The sequence below is a fragment of the Plutella xylostella genome, chromosome 31 (genome assembly GCF_932276165.1).
Source record: "Plutella xylostella chromosome 31, ilPluXylo3.1, whole genome shotgun sequence".
Classification (NCBI taxonomy): Eukaryota; Metazoa; Arthropoda; class Insecta; order Lepidoptera; family Plutellidae; genus Plutella; species Plutella xylostella.
Window position 1 is genome coordinate 3,686,492 of NC_064011.1, and position 23,383 is coordinate 3,709,874.

Here is a 23,383-nt window from a genome sequence, read left to right on the forward strand (position 1 = left end):
CTGGTATTTTGAAAAATATTAAAAGAATTGGAACAAGCGTTTTAATAAAAAAATTGTATAATGTGTCTTGACCTGGGCAGTTATATTCTCAGGATTCACAAGATTTTGGAAATAAATTTGTGCAAGTACCTAAGGAAATGTCCCAGTAGTTGACACAATTTAGTGGCAATAAAAAAAACGTTTTTAAAGAAAAACTTGTATTACGAAATCAGGCGGTAACTTAGTACTGAATTTTGGAAAATCTGTCTTCTATCTAAATTATTTCCTTCCAATCAAGTATCTAATTAAACGTTTTTACTATTTTCCGAAGAAATTCAAACAGTCTAAAAATGTACCTATAGTATAATTGATAGAAAATTTTTGACTTCACACAGTAATTGACAAAGTAGTTTTACATTATGTGTTCCAGTAATTGATATGAAGTCATAAAAAAAATTTACAAAGTATTAAAAATCTGTCATAGCAAAAGTAAAGTAGTTCTCATACATAAAAACATTAGATATTTTACACGTCTTCACAACATATTTTACGCATTAACGTTATTTTATAGGGGGTATCAATTACTAGGTATTTGATTTTTTCTTGTCCTAGTAGATCAGGGATGCACAGACTTATCAAGACTAGGGGCCACTCGGACAAATTATGAACTGATGGCGGGCCGCCAGAAGTACTTATAGGTAATTAAAGACAATCAAGAATTGAAAATAAGCAGTTAATGAAAAAATAATTGATTTATTTTGAAGCGTGGCAGGGCTTAATAATCTTTTATTTATTTATTTGGCTTCAATTTACACGTTAAACTGCTTTCAAACATTCCTTTTCAAGGCGGTTTCGATTTTTTTGTCGATTTTTTATTGAAAAGTTTTGTTCACATATACATAGGTATAGGTACAACCAAAAAGCTGTCATATTTTTAGAGCAGAGTTTATAGGCAACTCTTTGTACGTATTTTTATCAATGCAGTGGTAAAAGTTCAGTAATTTTCTTTCGTTGAATCAGCTGCGTAAGTCTTGGTCGTTTTGAATGTCGATAATTTCTAACTGCATTGATCAGGATTTTTAAGTTCCTGGACATCCCTTTGCTTTTCTGCCAGAAAAAATCGAATTTCTTCTTCTTATTAAATTAAGAAATCGTTCCAGTGTCAATCCACGACTTAGCCACCTTATTTCTGTATCCTTAATACAATAAATCTCTATATTCGCTTTCAATGTCATCAAGGAATTGTTTGAATTGCCTGAGATTAACTACTTTTCGAACATTGTTTTTAGAAATAATATTTTTCGAATGTACGAGGGTAACTATTATTTTTGCCGTCGGCGGGCCACTAGTATTCGACCGGCGGGCCGCGGTCTGTGCATCCGTGTAGTAGATGATACTCGTCACAAACAAGTAAATATAATAAAAATTGGTAAAAGAAGCATGAACCAGCGAAGTAACTTTCCATTCAAAGGTAATGAAAACAATACTTACCTACCCCGGGTAGGCTACCCGTAAAACGCCATAAATCAACTGCAATATCGTACCGGCGAACACTCTGAGCTTAGTTATTCAATTAACGAAACACAAGTAAACGCGATGATGCAAACGGCTGCACGCGAAAAAAAATTAAACGTCAAATGAAATCGGTGCAGAATACTGACACTTTGGTTGTCAATTTGACAGACGTCAAAGTTCAAATATTAACAGGAATTCGTTTAAAAACTTAATTAGTTTTCTTATTGTTCAACCATAAAGTTGAAACTATCAATTACTGGGACCCTATCAACTACAGGGACATTTATTTAGATTCTTTAAAGGGTTTTTTGCCATTAAAAGTAGAATTAATTATAATTATGTATGTTATATTCAATTGAAATAACTAAAGATATATTGCGGAACACACATTTTTACAGCTAGATGTTTTAGTGATGTGTGTCAAGTGGCCCGCTACTTTGTTTTTGGTATTTTGGGTAAGACATGGTTTTGGAGCATATGATTATTTATCCAACGAAGTAATCAATTGACTTAGTACGATGAATAGCTAGTTAAGTACTCTGTATTAACAGATTATCAACCAAAGGAAAAATCCGTTTAGCAGATAGTGAGTAACAATAATTAACAATGTCATACCTATTCGGCAAACACTTGTTTGTACAGGGCTAATTATATTAATCATACTTCATACTAATACTTAAAGAGATAAATGCTCGTTTGTTAGTAGGTATGCACAAAATACAAATAAGTGAATTAAAAACTCCAGAATCGATTTTTATCACTACCCATTACGACCCCACTGCTGCGGCACGTCTTCTTGAATATATGAATATATAAACACTCACACCTTGTACTAATGTACTCCCTTGCGGGGTAGGCAGAGGTGCATTGCTGCACCCACTTTTCGCCAGTGTTATGTTAGTCCCATTGTAATAGGGGGCGGGCCTTTTGCCATTTTACGGGCACATCCAAGACCCGAGAACAAATATCTGTGTTTAAACAAATATCTGCCTCAGCCGGGAATCGAACCCGGGACCGCTGGCCTAGTGCGGGTTGGTGGACCCCAACACAAGCAAGCTTGTGCTGAGAGAGTTGTCGGGTAAGTGGGCAACCCGACTGTCAGATGTTTTCAAGCCGCCCGAAGTCCTCTGACTAGATCGTAACTAATCACTGAGGTTCAGCAACAACTGGCACGGTCAGCCATTGGATGGGTGACCGATTTCAAGTGGTTTCAAGAATCGATTTTATCTACTACAAATTGTACACACACACACGCACTCACGCCTTGTACTAATGTACTCCCTTGCGGGGTAGGCAGGCAGGTACAAATTGTAGGTCGATTAAATTGCAAAAATTCTGACTTTGGTAATTTAAAAATAGAAGTAGGTACGTCAAATGAATAACTATTTATTAAAATACAAGTCAGTTACCTACTTCCTGCAAATTAATGCAAAAGGCTTTCCTACTAAAATAATTTACCAGTTCATTGGTAGCGATTCTGAAAGCACCTAATTACTAACATAATCTATTTTGTGACATAATTTAAATGTAACATTAGTCAAAAGGATAAATTCTATTAAAATACGACTTTCTTCATTTCAAATTTAAGAGTTGACGTTGTACTTATCACTTCCATGGGTGCGACATTGCTAAAGTTAAAGTTTATGCTTTTATTAAATACTAGATGTGCCCGCGAGCTTCGCTTCGCCTTAAAAAGTTTTCCCGTGGGAATTCCGGGATAAAAAGTAGCCTATGTTCTTTCCCAGGGTCTATACCATATGCATACCAAATTTCATTCAAATCCGTTCAGTAGATTTGGCGTGAAAGAGTAACAGACAGACAGACAGACAGACAGACAGACAGACAGACACAGTTACTTTCGCATTTATAATATTATAGTTAGGATTAGGATAGTTAGGATGCATTGTAGACATCGAGTGCCATAAAGCGAGAGTAACATAGAGCTTCGAGCATAGTAGGTATATGTATACGAGTGTATTGCCCGTGAGTGTAGTTACAGGCTTACAGGCGAAACGTAAAGCTGCGTACAGACCGGGCCAACGAACGCCCAACGAACACCAACGGTTATCCCAACGATGGATATACATAATACAGGGCAGATTGCAGCAACGAAGGTCAACGAAAAACCTTCGTTGGCGTTCGTTGGGCCGGTCTGTACGCGGCTTAAGGCCAACAAGAAAAGCTAATGTTCCCTCCAGAAACGGCCATTTATAGCGTTTTTTTACATTGACCGCTAGGACCAGGAGGTACATTTTAGGTTAAGGGGTATTGGGAGGTAGATTCTAAAAATAGAATACAGAGGGCATGGCAGTCTTGGAAAAACGGTTTCAAACGGAAGTTGTTTTATTTCAATGGGAGATTTTCAACCATAGACAAAAACCGATTATAGATGGAGCTAGTTAAAACTTCATACTCAACAGTACCGCATTATTTTTTAGCCGGCATGGATTCCAATCGTTTCAGCCAATACAAAAATTCAACCATATGCAATAACTAGCTGTTATATTATGCATAAATGCATAATATTAAGTACTAGCTGTTCCCGCGAGCTTCGCTTCGCCTTAAAAAGTTTTCCCGTGCCAATTCCGGGATAAAAAGTAGCCTATGTTCTTTCTCAGGGTCTAGCCATATGTATACCAAATTTCATTCAAATAGGTTCAGTAGTTTTGGCGTGAAAGAGTAACAGGCAGACAGACACAGTTACTTTCGCATTTATAATATTAGTTAGGATTAGTATTAACTAGTTTAAGACAGTTTTGTACCATTTATGACATCTTCCGTCCCCTCAGAAGAATATAGCTAATAAAAAACGACAGGCCGGATGCTATCTATTGGTCGATTTTGGAACTTTTAAACGTCAAAAGAAAATCTCCCATTGGCCTGGAGGCGGCGGCGTTATCATCATCAGCCTATAGCAGTCCCATAGACTTAGTATATACTAGCGTATAGACGAACAAAGCGAGCGAGGGAGAAGAAAATCCCTTACGGAAATTAGGCAAGATAGAAAAGGATAGCGAATAAAATGAAACTGTGACTGGTTTTGAATGACAGAGCGTCACAATTCAGCACGCGGAAAAACAACCCCTTAGTATTTTGGATTTTTTGCGTACATCGTGGTTTATTTTCAGTAAATCTAATTGTATTCAACAATGGTTACATGTTCTGTGAGTGATTGTGGTGTTAATAATAGAAATAAACCTGAAAATTGCACATTTCACAGGTAAATACCAAAATCGTCATCACTACCATGACCCGTTTATTTTTGGTTATAATTTGTCTTTTATCATGTATTAAATATTAAATAATGCGAATGCTGATGTTTACTTTCATATTTTGTGTATCTGGAAGTCCATTTGTTAATAATTTTCATGATTTTAGTGGATATATTTTTCATCAATTTATTTTACATGTACGCTAAGGATTGACTCAAATTAATCGATATCATTATCGATATTTTATCTTGAATGTTACCTATGAAAATAAATGCTAGCTTGCGTTTACCGTCTCGTATCTGAACCATTTTGTCATGGCAAGGTACATCTTTTAACAAATACATAAATGAATTATTTTCTATAATTTGTCCAACAGATTCCCTCTATAGATACTATAATAAGACGAAAGTGGTTGAAATTTGTTGGAAGCGTTGGTTGGAATCCAAAGAAGAACTTTACCATTTGCAGCAATTCGACTTAAGAATGAATGTAAACTTAATAACTTAGGAAACGAAACTGTAATGAACCAGTTAAATAAATAAATATGTGGGAACATCTCAGACACGGCCATCCGAGGCAGAGCTATGGGTCAGACAGCTGATATATCTAAGATTGTTCTGTTTAACCCTTAATCAAGCAATGGTAGAATAAGTGCCACCTCAACATGGCAACATTTTTTTCCAAAAAAATATATGCTACTTGAACGCACCCGGTAGTTTTTTTTTTATTTGACACTTATGGAAATATTTTATTGTTAGGTTGGTAATTCTTTGAAAACAAAAGTGACATTTAGCTGTTTTGGCGGAAACAAAAAAATTGGCGCCATATTTGTAAGTTTTCAACACAGTTTCGCTGCAATATTTCGGATATATCGATATTGTGACTTGAAAAATTTCGGTAAGTACATTATGATGCTTTATTTACAATCTTTATAATGTGTTTATTGATAGAAAACTTGTGAATGACTATTTCCAATAATCTATCGAATATAAAAATTGTTACAAAGTTGGTGGCTAATATACGACCATTGTCCGATTGTTGCCAAACCTGGTCGAAATATCACTACTATTTTATCTGTTTCTTGCCCCAATTTATTGATATTATTTTATGTAATTTTACAGATTGAGAAGAGATGGCGTCAAGCAAACCCTTGTCTGATACAGCGCTGCAAAGGATATTGGAAAATTGGTCAGACATTGACTCGGACGACGAAATCGACAGTAATATATTTGTACCTTCTCCACAAAACTCATTTTTTGAACCAACTGATGACATAGTGGAACGTGGATTAGAACGTATTTTTATGAATTCTGAGGAGGTTGAAAGTCCTCCTACTCCCCCAGTGCCAGGTGAAATAGAAATACATACAACAAACAGGTTAAATTTGACCATATCTAAACCAGTCAGGAGCTATGAAGATTGGAAGATGAAAAAAAATACACATAAAATTCCTAAATTTACAACCAAGTTTGGATCAAAAATTGCATATTCACATAAAAGTCAACCAATTGAATTTTTCGACAATATGTTTCCAGAGCAGCTCATAAATACTATCGTGACTGAGACCAATCGTTACGCCACTCAAGAAAAGCACATTTTCGATCCAACTAATCCAGCTGAAATCAGAGCATTTCTCGGCGTAATGATTATGATGGGCTTACATCCACTGCCGGATTATGAGCTGTACTGGTCAACAGACCGATTTTATAATAACCCCGATATTTCAGCGGCATTCAGTTTGAAAAGATTCAAGAAAATACTTGAAAATTTGCACCTGAACAACAACAGTACTGAAGCTCCCCGTGATTCCGTGAATTTTGATAGGTTGCACAAGCTAAGGCCACTAATAGATATACTGAATAGAATATTTATAGAACAGGCGGAAGAATCAACAGTTTATTCAGTGGACGAGTGCATGGTGAAGTTCAAAGGGCGGTCTACAATGAAGCAGTACATGCCCATGAAGCCAATAAAACGTGGATATAAGGTATGGGCTCGGTGTGATGCAAAGACTGGCTATTTATACGCCTTCGAAATTTATACAGGAAAACAGGAAACTCTGGATGAAGCTGGTCTTGGTTTTACGGTAGTGACGAATTTATGCCAGAATGTGCCGCGAAACTCTTTAGTCACCTTCGATAATTTTTTTACGAGTTGCAAGTTGGTTGATGTTCTGTATGAAAATGGAATTTTTTCGATTGGGACTGTCAGGAAGACTAGAAAAGGATTACCAGAGTTCATGAAAGAGAAACCTACAAACAAGAGAGAAAAACTTGCGAAAAATGAGTTCGCGGCCTTGACTAGTGAGCCTATAGTAGCTGTTAAGTGGCTAGATACAAAGGAAGTTACTGTTCTTTCGTCTGCGCATAAGTCATCGGAAGTAACCACTGTAAAGCGAACACAAAAGGACGGCACGAAAAAGGAAGTATTTTGCCCAAAGGCGATAGCAGACTACACATTATATATGGGGGGCGTTGATCATTTTGATCACTTTCGTTCGTCCTATCCCACAGGAAGAAAGTCTCGGAAATTCTGGATGCGATTATTCTTCTTCATGCTGGATGCTGCAATCATAAACTCTTACATAATATACCTAACAAAACACCCACAACGGGTTTCAAGTCATCGCGATTTCAGATTGCGACTAGCGAGAGCACTGATTGGAGATTTTACATGTAAAAAACAGAGGCAAATTATTTTTAAAAATAAGAGAGGCGGCAATTTTGGAGTGCCTGATGAAATTCGACTACAAAGTGTTGGAATCCATTTTCCGGAGGCGCAGGATACTTACAAGCGGTGCAAGTTTTGCTCAACCAAAAAAGAAACAAAAAGGTCGAATATAAAATGTTCGTGCTGTGGTGTATCTCTATGTACAAAAGGATGCTTCAAAAAATTTCACATGGCACTTAACCCAGAATCCTTATAGATACCATATATGTATTACTTACTGTCTAAATAAAGTCTTCTTTTTATTTTAATTATTTGATGCATTTGTTTTATTTTATTTTTTGTTTTCCTTAAATGGACAATGGTAACATAGTAGCCACTTTCTATAGTCGTAACCAGGCAATGGCAATATAATGACCACCCGTTTTTTTTTTCCTGAAATGCGGTTATAATAAAAAAAACATATGTACAATCCTTATTAGTCGTCTTTTTAATCAGTAGAAATCGAAAACTCATTATTTCCTAACCTATTAGCTCGTACCCGATTAAGGGTTAAAAGTCAATAAAATAAGGAGCGATGAAAAATGTGTTTTTATTTTTATTTATGCATTTTTTTACACTATGTCAAAATTATAATCTGGAAAACAACAGTCTATGGAACAACTCTCTCCAAGGGTTGAACATCGAACTTCAATAACTTATCGATGGTCCTCCAAAGTAAAGAAAGATACATCACTAGCTAATGCACACACTGAAAAATCAAAATTGGTCACGTTTTATCGAGCTGTCAGTTCGTCTATACGCTAGTATATACTAAGTCTATGAGCAGTCCACTGCTGGACGTAGGCCTCTCCCAAAGCACGCCACTGGATGCGATCTTTCGCTTTCCGAGGAGGCAAGGCGGCGCTAGCTTACGCCTTACTCATAGAAACATCCTACGTAGCATAAACTAATAAACAAACATAATAATCATAGATTACCTACTACTGCTTCCGTCACATATCTTATCCGGTTCATGAGTAAGGATGAATAGAGTGATCTTTAAAATCTTTATCGTTAATAATTATTATGACACCTAGACCTAGATATCCGAAATCTAATGATAATCATAAACAACAAAGGATTAGGGAATTAGGTGACATTACGTTTTATGTTTTTGAAATCATTTATTTAATAAAAAAATTAAAAAACCGACTTCAAAAAACCACTAAAATTTAAGAAATAATTTAAGGTTTACACAAATTCTACTCGTATGAGACAGCACAAATATACCTAAGCAGGAACTGTTCTTTTTTGATGTTGGTGCGGTGACAAAGTAATCTGAAGAAATATGGCACCAACTTCAAAAAAGAACAGTTCCTGCTTAGGTATATTTGTACTGTCTCATACGAGTAGAATTTGTGTAAACCTTAAATTATTTCTTACATTTTAGTGGTTTTTTGAAGTCGGTTTTTTAATTTTTTTAATTATTATATTTTATTTAATAGTTTTTAGTTTATTTGTAATAATTTTCAATCAAAAGTAAGGTGCAAATGATACCAAAAAGTCCTACTAATCAATACGAATCATTCAAGCCTAAACACGAAGTAGTTGCTATATACCGTTGAGGAGTTCCCCTGACTGCCTTCCGTTTCCATCATCAGATCAGCTCAAGGTCACCATCATATTTTTTTGTTATAAGAACTATATTTACGTTCTTAATTTCATTAGAATCGGTTAATATGTGCCCAAAATGGAAATTCATACCCTGTTTTTACCCCTTTACCCACCCTTGGGGGTGAGATAAAATTCTGACAAAAAAAAGGGACCATCTGAGAGCTCAAACCAATACAACAAAAAAAGAATTTTCAAAATCGGTTCATAAACGGCGGAGTAATCGGTGAACATACATAAAAAAAAATATAAAAAAAAAGATCCCGACGAATTGAGAACCTCCTCCTTTTTTTGAAGTCGGTTAATAAAATACAAAATTTATCAAACGTTAAACATAAAATCCACCCTAGCTTCGTCAAAAATAAAATACAAAAAAAAAAAAAAAACGAACAAACAAACAAAACACAACTTACTTAGCTAAATAAACCACCCCAGGACGCACCCGACCCAAAAGTCCCCATAACGCTAGCTGCGTTGCCGCGCTGCACGGCAAGGGAGATCCTCTGTGCCAGGTACGCCCCAGAGCGGTAGTCAAAACCGCGGCTCCTCAAGCGTCGCCCAATCTCCCTGACGAACTGCCTCCCCTGTTCCCCCCAAACCCCAGTGGTCTCAATGGCAAGAGGCACAAAAATATAGCCACCCGCAATCAACTGGCCGTATTTGACGCACTTCTGTCGTGCAGCCGCCTCGGCAGCCGCACCCACCGTGCCAGCAGTGTGCCCCACGTGGGACGGGGCAAATGTGCAGACGCATGTGGCGTCCCAGAGCAGGCACCGACCTTTCTCCCACGGTATCAAGGTGAGACCGTCCGGACGCCTCCCATCACTGCGACTCAACCCCGGCGGCTCAAGAACCGCCGGAATGTCAGCAGAAATGAGAGCCCTCCGAACGATATCATTTATTGCGTGATGCCGTGAGATTCTGCCTGCACTTCGGACACAATGAAGCCCATGGCGCCCCTGCACGTCAACGTTTGCACCACAAACACAGCGATGCGGCTGACATATGTCACAGCCCAGACGAAGTGCCACCGCCACACGCAAGGAATTGTCATCTAACAAAGTCCCTAAGTGCGGCGATGGCAAAGCGTGAAGCCACAGCCCGGACTCAGGGCGGGATACAGCCAGCAGACGCGCACGCTCAGCCCCCGAGCTATGCCCTAGGAGGCCATCGAGGGATACTCGGCAGATCTCCTCATCCCAAGCGCGCTGTCGCTCGGGAAAGTCGGGATCATCACAGCCAGGACAACGAGCACGCCAGAGACTCAAGGCCTCTTCAGCGAACGGAATGCTAAAGTCATCACCATTGACTTGTAAGATACGAGTGACTAACTCCAACACCCCGCTCGCCGAGGCCAGAAAAGCCGGCAGCTCGATGTCCTGAAGGCGACGAATGCCCAAACCCCCATGCCTGATGGGTAGTGCCGCCTGAGACCACTGGAGGTCTGACATCCCCACGTTGAGAACACTCTCAAGCAACTCTCTGAGCATGTTGTCATACCTCAAGGACTCCTCTCCGCACAGCCAGACCGGCGCAGTACGAAGAGTATATGTCAGCCTTGGGATGGACAAACAGCTGCGCAAAATGGTTAGAGCCACATGCGCAGAGAGCCGCTTGAGGTGGGGCTTAGTGTCTGTCAAATTCCTGAGTTTGGAAAGGATGACCCCAGGAACACCCTCAGCAAAGATGGGAGCACCCAGAAGAGTGAAGTCCGATTTGACTAACAGATTCACCCCCGGGACCGCGGCTTCCACTCGCATGCGGGTATCGCTAGGTAGCTGCCCCGAACATGGAAACAGCTCGCATTTCTGTGTGTTCAAGCACAGTCCCAAGTTACTGAGACCCTGTTTCAGTTACGTTTTATTAGAAGTATTTTTCATGACTGTAGTGTTTTATTATGTTCTTACCATAACACAACGCGGACTCGGGTGTATCAAACATAAATGACTATTTATAAGCATATTTATTTTTAAAAATAAATTAACTAGGTAAGTACTTCAATTAATTACGTAGAATTAAACGGTTTACTTTTGAACTGATTTCAAATGTAGATTAAAATGTCACATTTAAAACTAAATATGAGATTTCAAAATTGACCCTCACACGCGGAGGTATTGCGTTTTGTTTTTAATTTAATAACCATTTTAGCATCCTGCTCATCATAACATAAAATTAGAGCTATCCCATATCAATAAAAACAACATAATTATTGAGCCAAAACAATTTATTTACGGAAATATTCAAACAGCATTCTCCACAATCCAATTGGTGTAAGCAGACACCTTGACGAAGCCTGCAGGCTTCAGCGGAGAAGGACACGGTAGAGGACCGAAAGAGACGATTCCTACTAGAATTTGGGTGTCTCTGTTCTTGTAATACATCGGACCACCAGAGTCCCCGTTGCAGGCATCCTTTTCTACAAGACCTAGAACAGAATAATATAATTCTACTTTATTAATTTCACAGACAACCTTTGGGTGGAGGAAGGACTTGAAGATTAAATGAGGAAGATGTAAAAATATCACAGTAGACCGTGGGAAATGGTCCAAGCTTAGGAAGGCAGTTTAGACCTTCGAGATATGCACAAAGTTTATATATCAGAGAGCCAAGTGCAGGTACTTACACCCCCACAGAGAATAGAATAAGTATCTAAGGTACTAGGTATTAAAGAAAATATGAGTGAGTGTGTCGTGAATGAGGATATTATTATGACAGAGTATAGGGTAAAATGGCGTGACATGACGAACAAAGCCGATACTGAATAAGGATAAGGCAAGGAAGAAGAAGAGAAGAATTGTTATTACCTTGGTCGTCGGCACAGATCATGTTGTCAGTGATGATGTCTACGTCAGAGTAACGACGCCGGCACTCGGCATTGCTGATGGTGTAGAGAGTCACTTGTTGCAAGATGTCAGCGTAATCGTCTTCGCTTGAGAGGTTCTCACCCTGTTAGAGACAAATTAATTCGTTTTAGGGATGCTATAAAAATATACAGGGAGTTAGGATAATTTATAGTTATACTTTATATAGAACTAGGCCTATAGAACCCTTCCTTTATAGGAAGGAGACCCGTGCCCCAGCAGTCGTGATGATAGAGGATATTCTATAAAAAGTGGGGTGCATGGAAGGGGCATCTCTCTTTAGCTTACCACCTATTTATTTACTTCTATATACCCGCTCCGTACATCGCACCTAGGGAAATCGGCGACAAACACTAATATGCCTGGGTAATGTAGATTAAATGTGTGTCACCAACTCATTAACAAGAAACAGTAGAAGTACAAAAACGAAACTCACAAGCGTATCACCCCACCCTACGACCTGGACTGCCGACTCATCGGGCAACTCGTTGCCAAACGCGTTGATCGGAGCCGGCTGCACAGCATCAGACCAGGTTAGCGGCCTCTCCAGCTGGGCTAACGCGATGTCAGCGTCGTATACCGAGACTATGGAGTACTCTGGATGGACGAGGTAAGACTTGATGGAAGTGACCTGACCGCCTTCACCGCGGATGTTGGAGCCAGCGCGGCTTCGCATCCCTTCTAGTCCAACGATTGGTACTATTCTGTGAAATGGAAAGTATGAAATTTATATACATTTGGTTGGCGAGGAAAGCGGTAACAGGAATCGTTATAAAGAGGGTAAAACACCGAAGTGTTGCCGGTTCTTTGTTAAAATGCAGAAGTCTTTAAGATTGGGGTAAGCAAGTTGAGGAATACCCTTCTACTTCCGCCTTTAGTGGTCAAATTGGTAATGCCGGCGAAAAAAGTGCCGCACGTTCAGCAAGGCCTATTATGTCTAGAAATCGACATGGTTTCCAATCAAGATCATTCAAAACTAAAACTCGCATAACTTTTGAACTTCTGAACCGATTTTCTTAAAGCTTAGCTAAGAACCCTTGGGGTAACATTACCATTTACGCTAAAAAACAAATCGATAATCGGTTCTCCCATATCGGAGCTACGCTACCACACACAAACACACAGATACACAGACACTGTCAGCTGTTAAAAAGGGTTACTAACGGCGCTAAGCAATGAGCGGCAGACACGACCCAGCGCTCAGACAGGATGGTAGCGCCACAGATCAGGATCCACTCGCCAGTCAGGGGTTTGCGGACCTCCAGCTGGACGGCGCTCGGGTATGCTTCGATGGTGGCGTTATCCCCCCCGACGATGAAGGTGGTGGGGGGCTGGAACGCTGTGGCTGCCGTGGCTGGGGGTCAAATAAAAGTTGTTAGTTAGTTGACAAATATCGGTCTTTAAACTGCCATAGCCGGGAATCAAGCCTGGGACCTTCGGTATAGCTGTCAGAGACGCTAAACCACTAAACCATTCGGTCGTCAACATAAAGCCAAGCCATGGGCTTTGGACCTGTTCCCAAAACATAATAGAATGAGTAAATTAGCTCACCAGCAAGAAGAAAGAGCGTCCCAGTAATCAAAACCATTGCAGCTATCGTTTGTTCACAACTAACAAAATTTCATACATTTACATAATTTATACAGATTTTAAAAGTGTCTTATCACCATAGTTCTTGGAAGAATGTTTATTTCGTGTTATTTAAGATAATTACTTAAGTAATGTATTATTGATCCGTTTAATCATAAGTTGTAAGGTTACTAGAAAAAGTGTATTTTGGTCTTAAGCATTGGTCTTTAACCTTGTGATAAGTATTGAGACGGGTAATCAAGAGATTATCGGAGGAAAACCCATGCGCAGATAGTCAAATAATATATTAATACTTATCAAAATATAGACTTATAAAGACAGTTTAGGTCCTATATCACAAAGTCTAGGTAACACTCAGGTTCTCATAACATAAGTTTCCATAAACAAATGCTTGATACACAGAATGAAAAACAGATATATTATTTTAGCCAAAGATACCTGAAAGCTGACAATATCTGGTCCCACATTTACATCATTTCACCGTATCAGATACCTATCTAATTATCAATCATAGCTACTTATCTACTTTTTGTTGAGTTTTTTTGGGTCATAGCCGTCATAGGTAGGTAATGTTAGGGCCGGCGCCCACTGCCGCCACGGCATGGCATGGCAGGTCAGAAGTTTTTATTACTAATTAAGTTATTTTGAATCTTATTTCAATCAGTTTAGAATTCAAGTTACTTTATTTCGATGCCACGTTGCCACGACTTGTCGCAGGATGCTGCAGCATGACGCGGCACGCCGCAGGATGCCGCGGCGCGCCATTGCATGCGAGGCTTATGCGTCACTTTGAGATCGAGTAATAGGCTACTTGACTCTTCTATAACGTAGGTCTAATATGATTAATAATTGCTCTATTTGACCAAAAAAAACTCTATATTTTTTTTGGACGTTGCAAATCGCAAAACTTAAAATTAAAAGTTCTAATTTTCATAAACAGGCGAAAACGGTGTCAGCCATATTTGTTTAAAAAATATCATATCTGTGACGTGACACGGGTAGAAAACAATCATTTGACTTTTAACTAATGACAACAAAGCTACGTGAATAAATAAAATATGTCAGAGTGACATTAGTTATTTTCAACCTTTCTGACATCACATCCTGTCATTTCGTGACCAAAGAGCAAGTATCACTACATTTTATCATGACCGTATTGGCGGATAGTGTTTTCAGAATTATTTTTTGTTTATACAGGGTTATTGGTAAGTAGACCGGATCCTTTCAGGAGGTGATAGAGGTAAGCATTTCCAGTCGATTGAACCCTATATCCGAAACTTCACCATTTCTATTTAATATTTAAGTTTTTTTTAATTTTTTGCCAAAACGTTAAGCTTAAATCGGAATCGGAAATAAAAAAGACTAGCCATATTTCAATAATTTTTTGGTTGTTTTGCATAAGTAACACTTTAATAAAGTAATTAAAAAATCAAATGTGCATTATTCGACTTAAAGTAGACACAATATCTCAAAATAGTTAAACATTTTTTTTAATGTTTAAAAACGCAAAATCAAATAAATTAAATTAAAAAAGATTTTCATATGACATTTTTTGTGCACTTCATATTAAAAACATTGTCAACTTAATATAAGCTTTCAAATAAGATATTTCAATATCAAATCGATTTTGGTATCACCAAAATATGTCCATAACAACCAGAGAAAGCGGATAAAACTCAACTGGGGTTTCCATACTAAAGTCAACAGGACTGAAAACAATCACACTTTTTACCTTTAAATTGGGCTAATTTGTTAGTTTTCCTGTTGAATTTTGTGCGTCTGTGCTGGTTATATTATATTAACTTAAATATTAAATATCTTAGAAATGGTTAAGTTTCGCATAATGCATGCAGGGTTCAATCGACTGGAAATGCCTTCTTGTATCACCTCCTGAAAGGATCCGGTCTACTTAACAATAACCCTGTAAGTATGTATTTTTTTGGTTTTGTAATTCAATTTATGCAACCAATTTTAGATTTTTTTTCGGAAATTCGATATATTTCGGTTTTGTAGTTTAAGTACTATAGTAAATACTCATTTAGTGCGCCAAATTTGATATAAGTCAAGTAGCCTATTATGATGGCTAGCTAGTTGAAATTAGGTAGCAAAACTGATGGATTCCAGATGGCTTTGCCACGGAGTGCCGCGGGATGCCACTGCAACTGCATAAACTTCCGTGCCTGTTCCCTGACGGCAGTAGGCACCGGCCCTTGGTATTCTTAACCATATTTAAAAAAACGGCTTAGCCGTTGAAAAGTTATGCGGCTTTTAGTGTGGAATGATGGGGGTTTTTAACGTTGATTAGGTAATTAATTAAATATAATTAAAAAGACAAGTTGTTAAATAAAACAAATGAAACATTACAGTAATCTCAACTATTTATTCACGGGAACATCAGACAGCGTTGCGTAGAATCCAATCGGTGTAAGCAGACACCTTAGTAAAGCCTCCAGGCTTGAGCGGATTAGCGCAAGGGTAAGGTCCAAACGACACAACCCCAACCAGGATGTCAATGTCATTCTGGTTCCTGAAATACATGGGACCCCCTGAGTCACCTTCACAAGCGTCTACATCGCCTACTCCTCGACTTCCTGCGCATAGCATGTTCTCAGTAACGATATCTTCGTCCTCGTAAGCCTTTTTGCACTCTGCGTTGCTGACCGTGTATAGGGTCACCTCTTGCAGGATGTCAGCGTAGTTTTCGCCCATTGTTTCACCCTGTAAGTGGGGAAAGATTTTTATAGTCATATTATATTATATTATTTTATAGGATTTAGGTAGCATAATTTGCATTCAACTCTACCACTCAGAAACAACTTCATCTATTGACATAATTAATTCTGAATGCCATGCATACATCAATGAAGAACTTCCTACAATAATCGAACCTGAGATCCGGCATGCAATTAAATCTCAGAAAAACAACAAATCACCTGGTGAAGACAAGATAACAAATGAACTTCTCAAATCAATGGCAGAATGTCTAAACAGACCTCTACAAGACTTATTCAACAATGTGGTGGAGACCAAGCAAGCCCCGAAACAATGGTCCGCATCGATCACGACCCTACTCCACAAAAAAGGAGATAGAGATAATTTGGGAAATTACAGGCCGATAAGCCAAATGTCAAACATATACAAGATATTCTCCAAAATACTACTAAACAGACTCTCAAAAATTTTGGATGAAAACCAACCACGAGAACAGGCGGGTTTCCGTAAAAACTTCTCAACTATCGACCACATACATGTCGTAACGCAGCTAATAGAAAAAACAAAAGAATATGGAAAGACTCTATATATATGTTTTATTGACTTCACCAAAGCATTCGATTCACTGGAGTACAGTGCAATATGGCAAGCACTACTAGACCAAGGAGTCGACATTAAGTATGTAGAGATACTTCATAACCTCTATACAAAATGCTCCACTAAAATACGTCTAGAGAGAGACGGCCCAGAATTTCAAATCAAAAAAGGAGTGAGACAGGGTGACCCCATATCACCCAAAATATTCTCATCTGTACTGGAGATGGTGTTCAGGAACATTAATTGGGAGAGTAGAGGTGTAAATATCGACGGAGAACGCTTAAGCCACCTTCGATTCGCAGACGACATTGCAGTGTTCGCAGAAAATCCTGCGCAATTACAGAATATGATCCAAGAACTAGCAACAGAGAGCAATAAGGTCGGCCTATCAATGAACACCTCAAAAACCAAAATACTGACAAATGGTAGAGAAGAAATTATTTCAATACTTGGCGAAAATATCGACTATGTCAAAGAATACATATACTTGGGACAATCTATCTCATTCGATGATCTAACAGAAAAAGAAATCAACCGAAGAATTGCTTTGTCCTGGAAGAAATACTGGAGCTATCCTCCTAGCCGAATTTCGACCACGGCGGCCAATCTCATTTGAGATCAGCCATCTACGCAGGAGTAGATTATAGTGCCCAAGTGTGTGCGCAGTACACAGGAGCACTCTCTGTTCCATCACTCTCATAGCCCAATGGGACGGATTGACCGACACGACTGGAGAGAGCTAGGCGCAGGACCGACTGCTTTACATGCCCATCCGACAGCATGGATCGTTTCACTGTTTCGGACATCAGGTGATCAGCCTTCTGTGTCCTAACCAAACTTAGAACCACAATTTAGAAACACAAATTGATGGTCCTACCCGGGAATCGAACCCGGGACCTCTGGGTCATGAAGCGAAGCTTCTACCACTAGACCACAGAGGCAGGCTGGAGCTATAAAGAAATTATGAAGAACCAAAACATACAAATGAATTTAAAACGGAAACTATACGAAATAGCCATACTACCTTGCCTCACATACGGATGTCAAACCTGGGCCCTTCGTAAAAAAGATGAGACTAAACTTGCAATACATCAAAGGAAAATGGAACGAAGTATGCTAGGAATACGATTATCTGATAGGATATCAAACGAATCAATTAGAGAAAAAACAAAAGTAATGGATATATGCGAAAGAATAAGAACACTAAAATGGAACTGGGCAGGGCACGTATGTAGAATGGAAAATAATAGATGGACAAAGAGACTAACCGAATGGCTACCAAGAGATGGAGTGAGAAAGAGAGGCAGACCAAGGAAAAGATGGGAAGATACCTTTAGAGAGAGATGCGGGCAGACTTGGAGACGACAAGCCAGGGACAGGGTCACGTGGAGGAGGTTAGGGGAGGCCTACGCCGAAGAGGCGACTTCCATAATTACAAAATAATTAGTATGGCCTATAGTTAATTGAATGAATGTTTATCTAATTTAATTTAATAACTAAATTGTGATTAAATGATATGTACTTACTTAATGAAATAAATGAATTTATATTTAGTAAGAATTGTATAAATAAAAAAAGAATGTTGTAATAATTGTAATACCTATATGTATAATGAAATTGTAATGTATTGTCTGAATTTAATTTTTAATTGTGAAATAAATTTATAAGTGCGAATTGATTATAGCATGATATTAAGTGTGATTTACTTGTAACATGAGGGCCATAATACTCTAACTCAGTGTTTTTCAACCTTTTTCATGACGCGACCCCCCTGGTTTTAAAAAATATTTCGCGACCCCCTTGGTGCTTCGGTTTTTTTTACATGTACATAGGTATGTAGGTTTAAAGGGGCCAAAACTACCATTTAAAAAGTATCTTATTAGTTACGTTAAATACAGGGTTTTGCAAAAAGGGTATACTACAGTAGTCGAAATATAAGAGGCCCGTTTGGACAGCTCCAAAATGTATGGGATGACAGCTGGTGTCAAACCTGAATCATCAAAAATCTCCACAATAAGTAACTTTTGGTGCTTTAAAAGTTCTTTTTTCTTTCGGCCATTTAATAATAAGCCGTGTAGCGTAGCGTAAATCAAGAGTAAATAGCAAATTTGTGTAGCTGTCCAAACGGGCCTATTATATTTCGACGACTGTATGCCGAAACCTACATGTGCATTTTCATGGAATATCTAAGCCAGAAAATAAAATCAGAATTTCAAAACACGCGAAAAAAAATACCCTTTTTGCAACAACCTGTATCATTCAATTCTGTTATTATTAACCATTATATTTTAATAAAGTTAATATTATTTCTTATTATTTTCTGCACTCATTGGAAGCAAACATGTCCTGAATCAATCAAAAAACCTTCTCTAATTTAATAATTTACGGTGGGAGGCAAGATGAAGTAGGAGTAGACTCGAGTTAATTGTATTCTTCTTTTGTATGTAGGTATCAACAAAAGATTTCTCGGGAAAACTACAGATTTTAGCCAGATTTAGCAGCTTAGCAGTAGTGTGCTATAAAAATCCATGCTCGCAAGGATGGAGTAAAATGCCTATGATCGCTGATCGATCAAATAAAGAAATATTAATTAAATTAATTATCTTTATGGTTTTTTTCACTAAATTACCCAGTTTTTTCGACCTCTGGCGACCCCCTACAGAAGCTTCGCGACCCCCCAGGGGGTCGCGACCCACAGGTTGAAAAACACTGCTCTAACTTGTTAATTTAATGTTAATATTTTATGGTAGAAATAAAGGCTTTTTTATTTTATTTTATTTTATAATTTGCATTCATAATTAGGTAGCATAATTTACATTCTGCATTCTGATGAACGAACGAAAACCTTTTCAGAATACTTAGGGGGTCATTGTTAATTACTTTTGTTCTACGCGTTTTGGAAATTCGCTTCTCTTCTCCATAGAAACTTTGATGGTCACGTGACTTTTTACCAGCAAAAATAGGATTAAATGGAAAACAAAACTTACCACAGTATCACCCCACCCAACCACCTGAACTGCCGAGTCATCGGGCAGCTCATTCCCAAAGGCATTAATTGGCGCCGGCTGCACTGCATCAGACCAGGTCAGCGGCTGCAGCAGTTCGACCAGCCCTATATCGGCGTCAAACGGCGAGCGTATAGCGTAGTCTGGATGGACGATGTAGGACTTGAGTTGGAAGAACTGGCCGTCTCCTCGGATGCTGGTGCCGGCAATGACACGCATTTTTTCGAGTCCAAGGATCGGTGCCGCACTGTGGGAAATGATATTTTTGAGGTTAGCTAGATGTTTGGTCGTTGATTTATTTCTTGACTTGTTCTAATAAGATTTCTTCAATAAATTGATTAAGTGTAAACCTATTGGCATCGTTCGTATCGGACCAAACGGATTTTCATCAATGCATGGAGAAACAATGCGCGGTTTCGGCAATGCCGATGAAGTGAGAACCTGTCTGAATTTCTATACAAAGAATACTGAATGCGATGAGTCCGTTGCGTACGATGCTGAAAGGCTTACCTTCAGTAGGTAGATCAAAACAAGTAAATCAGAAACAAGTGCCACACCAAAAAAAGAGGCAACTAATATTATTTGTAATCTTTGCAACTGTCATGGTATTAATAAAAATTATAGTATAAGGCAGAGAAATCTGACCCCTCTCTCTGGGTTTCAGAGGCATTGTTACTATGAGAGGGGGGTCAGGTTTCTCTGCACATTACCGTACCAGTTAGACCCGAAAATCTGCTATATTTTATCCGTTGCATAGTAAGCCTTATTAGCCTCTATGGTCTAAAGAAGTACTGAATATGAGTCGCGCACACTTCCTGATATTGACAGAGTGAGATGGGTCATTGTTAAGACCAATGGGAACGCATTAGAAAGAAAGAAAGAAAGAAAGAAAGATACATTTATTTGACACACTGAGACAGAATAATAAGACAAAAAATAAATAAAAAGAAACAACAACAAAATAAAGAGTATACTTAATATAGAACAAACAAAACAAAATAAAGAGTCAGAGTGTCAAAACGGCACCAGCTCAGCATATGCTATGGACCGTGAGGCCACAGCGCTGGTTTTCAGCTGGCCCTTGTGTTGACCTCAGTCACGAACGCGAAGTTGGTATTATATATAGTAATTATGATGGGTTGTGTTATGTGATGAGATATTAATAATTACATAGGTTATAAGTGTGGAAAGAAATAAATAAATAGTGGGTGAGACAGTGTTTGTGTAAGGTAGGTAGGTATATAGATAAAATGTAATTGTGCATTAAATCAGTTTCGGTACTCGTTTGTTATAAATAAGCATAGCTCCTTTAGCTCCAAGATTTGAAGAGACAAGAACGAATACTTACTCCAAGCAATGAGCAGCAGTAACCAGCCAGCGCTCCGTCAGGATGGTCGCGCCGCCCAAGCCCAGCCATTCGTCATCAAAACTCAGGTAGCCCTCCAACTGGACAATGCTAGGGTACGCCTCGATGCTGGCGTTTTGACCCCCAATGATGTAGTTGTTAGGCGGCTGATAGGCTGTGGCTGCCGTGGCTGAGGAGTAAATATAAAAGATTAAGGGCCTGTTTCACAATGTCCGGATAATGGCCACCTGTTGGTTATAACGTTATAACACAAGGGAAAATACAAGGCCTGGGCGGTCAATGACATCGTGGCTGCAAAATCTACGCCAGTAGTTCCAGCTGAGCACTGGAGAATTGTTCCGTGAGGCGGCCTCCAAGAAATCTGAGAAATCTGCAGGATGATGGCCATCCTTCGCTAGGGGACGGCACTAGAAGATATATTTTTTTAAGTAGTTTAAAAGATATATTATGGTGTATGGTGTCACTGTTTAAAATATTATTACAGAGAGTGACAGTAGGTCTTTTATCTAACAAGTAGGTAATGCAGATATTGTCAAACAGGTCCTCAATTTTGGATGCATAGGTTTTGTTAGAAGCGAAAAACGTTATAATTTTCATTGGGTTTTCGGGTTTATTATAGAATCCACGTCAAAAGGTGTTGTTAAATGGTAGGTACCCCAGGAAACGAAAAATTAAATAAATAAATAAACTTACCAGTAAAAATCAAGATTGCCCATGAAAACGAAATCATTGTGAGTTACTATCGTTAGTTCACCGCGAATAATGCTACAAAGGTACCATTTTTCAATATTTATGTATAATTAAATCAGTGTCTTATCAAGAAGTTCCGTGAATTTTGGATATTTCGTGTTATTAATCTGTTTAAGGGTCGGCAATAGGCAATCGAGGGTTGGCATTGTCATAGAATTATGTAGTAAATGATGCTTTACAGCCTTGAAAAAAATCACACAGGTAGCCGAAGAGTCTAGCTAGGTGCTGAATCATTCGAATTTAAGTAAATGCTTATGGATAACTGTAAATTAATTACGAAAAACCAGTAAATCACACTCCCGTATTGTAACAACTGTGTCGTAATTATCAAGAATTTTCATATGATTCTTATCAAATTATAAAGATAAATGCTTGGACTAGGCGCTAAATACCTTGTTTTTTAATAAACACACACCTATTTTGTGTAAATTAATCCCAAACTTGAGCAATTTTTTTCCTTCAAATCTTCATACAAATATCTATGGCGGCTTTCTGTGTTATAAAATCATAAACACAAGCGACGTTTGACTCAGTCGGCCGGTGGCCTCCAAAGAAGGGTCACGTCGGTTTAGGCGGCACTGACAGCTCGCGATCTAATTGTGTACAGACACAAAATCACTGCACATTGGTTGTCATTGCACTTTTTCAACTTTTATGACACTTTGATTTGAAATTGAGGAAGCATAATTCTTATACTATATTCAATAAATTAAATGATAATGTTTTTTATTAGTTAAGTCCATGATACTTCTTGATTAAATTATAATTATTAATGCCTAACTAAAACTAACTAATATTAAATTAAAATTAAACTAAAAAGAAGATGCTGGCCAGATCGCTGCCACTGTCGGGTAGGGTACCCAAGACGCTGGCCGCGTTACCCCGCTATATAGCGATGCTTAGCCTTTCTGATAGGTAAGTGCCAGCCCTAGGGTCCCTTGAGACTTCTATTAGTCTGCTGCTGATGTCTTTAAAAAGCTGACGTGCCTCCGGTCCCCAGGGCCCTGGGATGAGGAGCAGGAATATAGTGAATGGATCTAAGTGATGACAATACGTAGGAAGATTAGGTTAGGATTCAAAAACACAGTCTCATGGTGCTGGTTGAGGCATGGTCTCGTGAGGATCTGATGAGGGCAGTAACACGGAGGTGACTGAATTTTATTTCAAAGATTTAATAGCTAAAAGCATCGAGTTTGGGCGCGGTGGTAGCTCAGTCGGGTAAGCGCCCGCTTCTCACGCAAGAGATGCGGGTTCGAATCACGGCGCTGACATGTACCAATGAGTTCTTTTAACTTAAGTACAATGTATACCATCGCTCTAACGGTGAAGGAAAACATCGTGAGGAAACCTGCATATCTAGATTTAGCACATCTAGATATGTGAACCCACCAACCCGCAGTGGACCAGCGTGGTGGGAAATGGTTCAAGCTTAGGAAGGCAGTTTAGACCTTGGGGATATGCACAAAGGTTCCACTC

At 38.7% G+C, this 23,383-nt stretch overlaps 3 protein-coding genes and 1 long non-coding RNA gene across 4 annotated transcripts; 2 read left to right on the forward strand and 2 right to left on the reverse strand.

Annotated features, from left to right (window-relative positions):
• The first annotated feature begins 4,443 nt into the window (after positions 1-4,443).
• On the forward strand, positions 4,444-7,692 carry LOC125491079 (piggyBac transposable element-derived protein 4-like). Its single transcript, XM_048632161.1, has 2 exons — positions 4,444-4,714; positions 5,083-7,692. The coding sequence occupies exon 2, from the start codon at positions 5,839-5,841 to the stop codon at positions 7,630-7,632; it is 1,794 nt and encodes a 597-aa protein (XP_048488118.1). The 5' UTR covers positions 4,444-4,714; positions 5,083-5,838; the 3' UTR covers positions 7,633-7,692.
• Positions 7,693-10,883: 3,191 nt separating this feature from the next.
• On the forward strand, positions 10,884-12,125 carry LOC125491084. The gene is made up of 2 exons (XR_007268110.1): positions 10,884-11,014; positions 11,493-12,125. It is a non-coding gene; the product is annotated as an uncharacterized LOC125491084 (long non-coding RNA).
• On the reverse strand, positions 11,233-13,595 carry LOC125491080 (trypsin-like). The gene is made up of 5 exons (XM_048632162.1): positions 13,439-13,595; positions 13,052-13,241; positions 12,324-12,591; positions 11,831-11,972; positions 11,233-11,451 (listed from the first exon to the last, which is right to left on the reverse strand). Exons 1-5 carry the CDS (start codon positions 13,473-13,475, stop codon positions 11,267-11,269), a joined length of 822 nt encoding a protein of 273 aa, XP_048488119.1. The 5' UTR covers positions 13,476-13,595; the 3' UTR covers positions 11,233-11,266.
• A 2,240-nt stretch (positions 13,596-15,835) lies between these two features.
• On the reverse strand, positions 15,836-22,008 carry LOC105383573 (trypsin). Its single transcript, XM_011553645.3, has 4 exons — positions 21,851-22,008; positions 21,140-21,326; positions 19,774-20,038; positions 15,836-16,195 (listed from the first exon to the last, which is right to left on the reverse strand). Exons 1-4 carry the CDS (start codon positions 21,885-21,887, stop codon positions 15,872-15,874), a joined length of 813 nt encoding a protein of 270 aa, XP_011551947.3. The 5' UTR covers positions 21,888-22,008; the 3' UTR covers positions 15,836-15,871.
• Between the last annotated feature and the right edge of the window lie 1,375 nt (positions 22,009-23,383).

Excerpts from the sequence above, each read along its gene's own strand:
- LOC125491079 (XM_048632161.1), top strand. The coding sequence starts at position 5,839 with ATGGCGTCAAGCAAACCCTTGTCTGATACAGCGCTGCAAAGGATATTG.
- LOC125491080 (XM_048632162.1), bottom strand. The coding sequence starts at position 13,475 with ATGGTTTTGATTACTGGGACGCTCTTTCTTCTTGCTG. Across the intron at positions 13,242-13,438 it reads GACGCTCTTTCTTCTTGCTG|CCACGGCAGCCACAGCGTTC; the intron begins GTGAGCTAATTT and ends TTTGACCCCCAG. Across the intron at positions 11,452-11,830 it reads GATCTGTGCCGACGACCAAG|GTCTTGTAGAAAAGGATGCC; the intron begins GTAATAACAATT and ends ATTCTGTTCTAG.
- LOC105383573 (XM_011553645.3), bottom strand. The coding sequence starts at position 21,887 with ATGATTTCGTTTTCATGGGCAATCTTGATTTTTACTG. Across the intron at positions 21,327-21,850 it reads GGCAATCTTGATTTTTACTG|CCACGGCAGCCACAGCCTAT; the intron begins GTAAGTTTATTT and ends TTTACTCCTCAG. Across the intron at positions 16,196-19,773 it reads TTGGGTGGGGTGATACTGTG|GGTGAAACAATGGGCGAAAA; the intron begins GTAAGTTTTGTT and ends CCCCACTTACAG.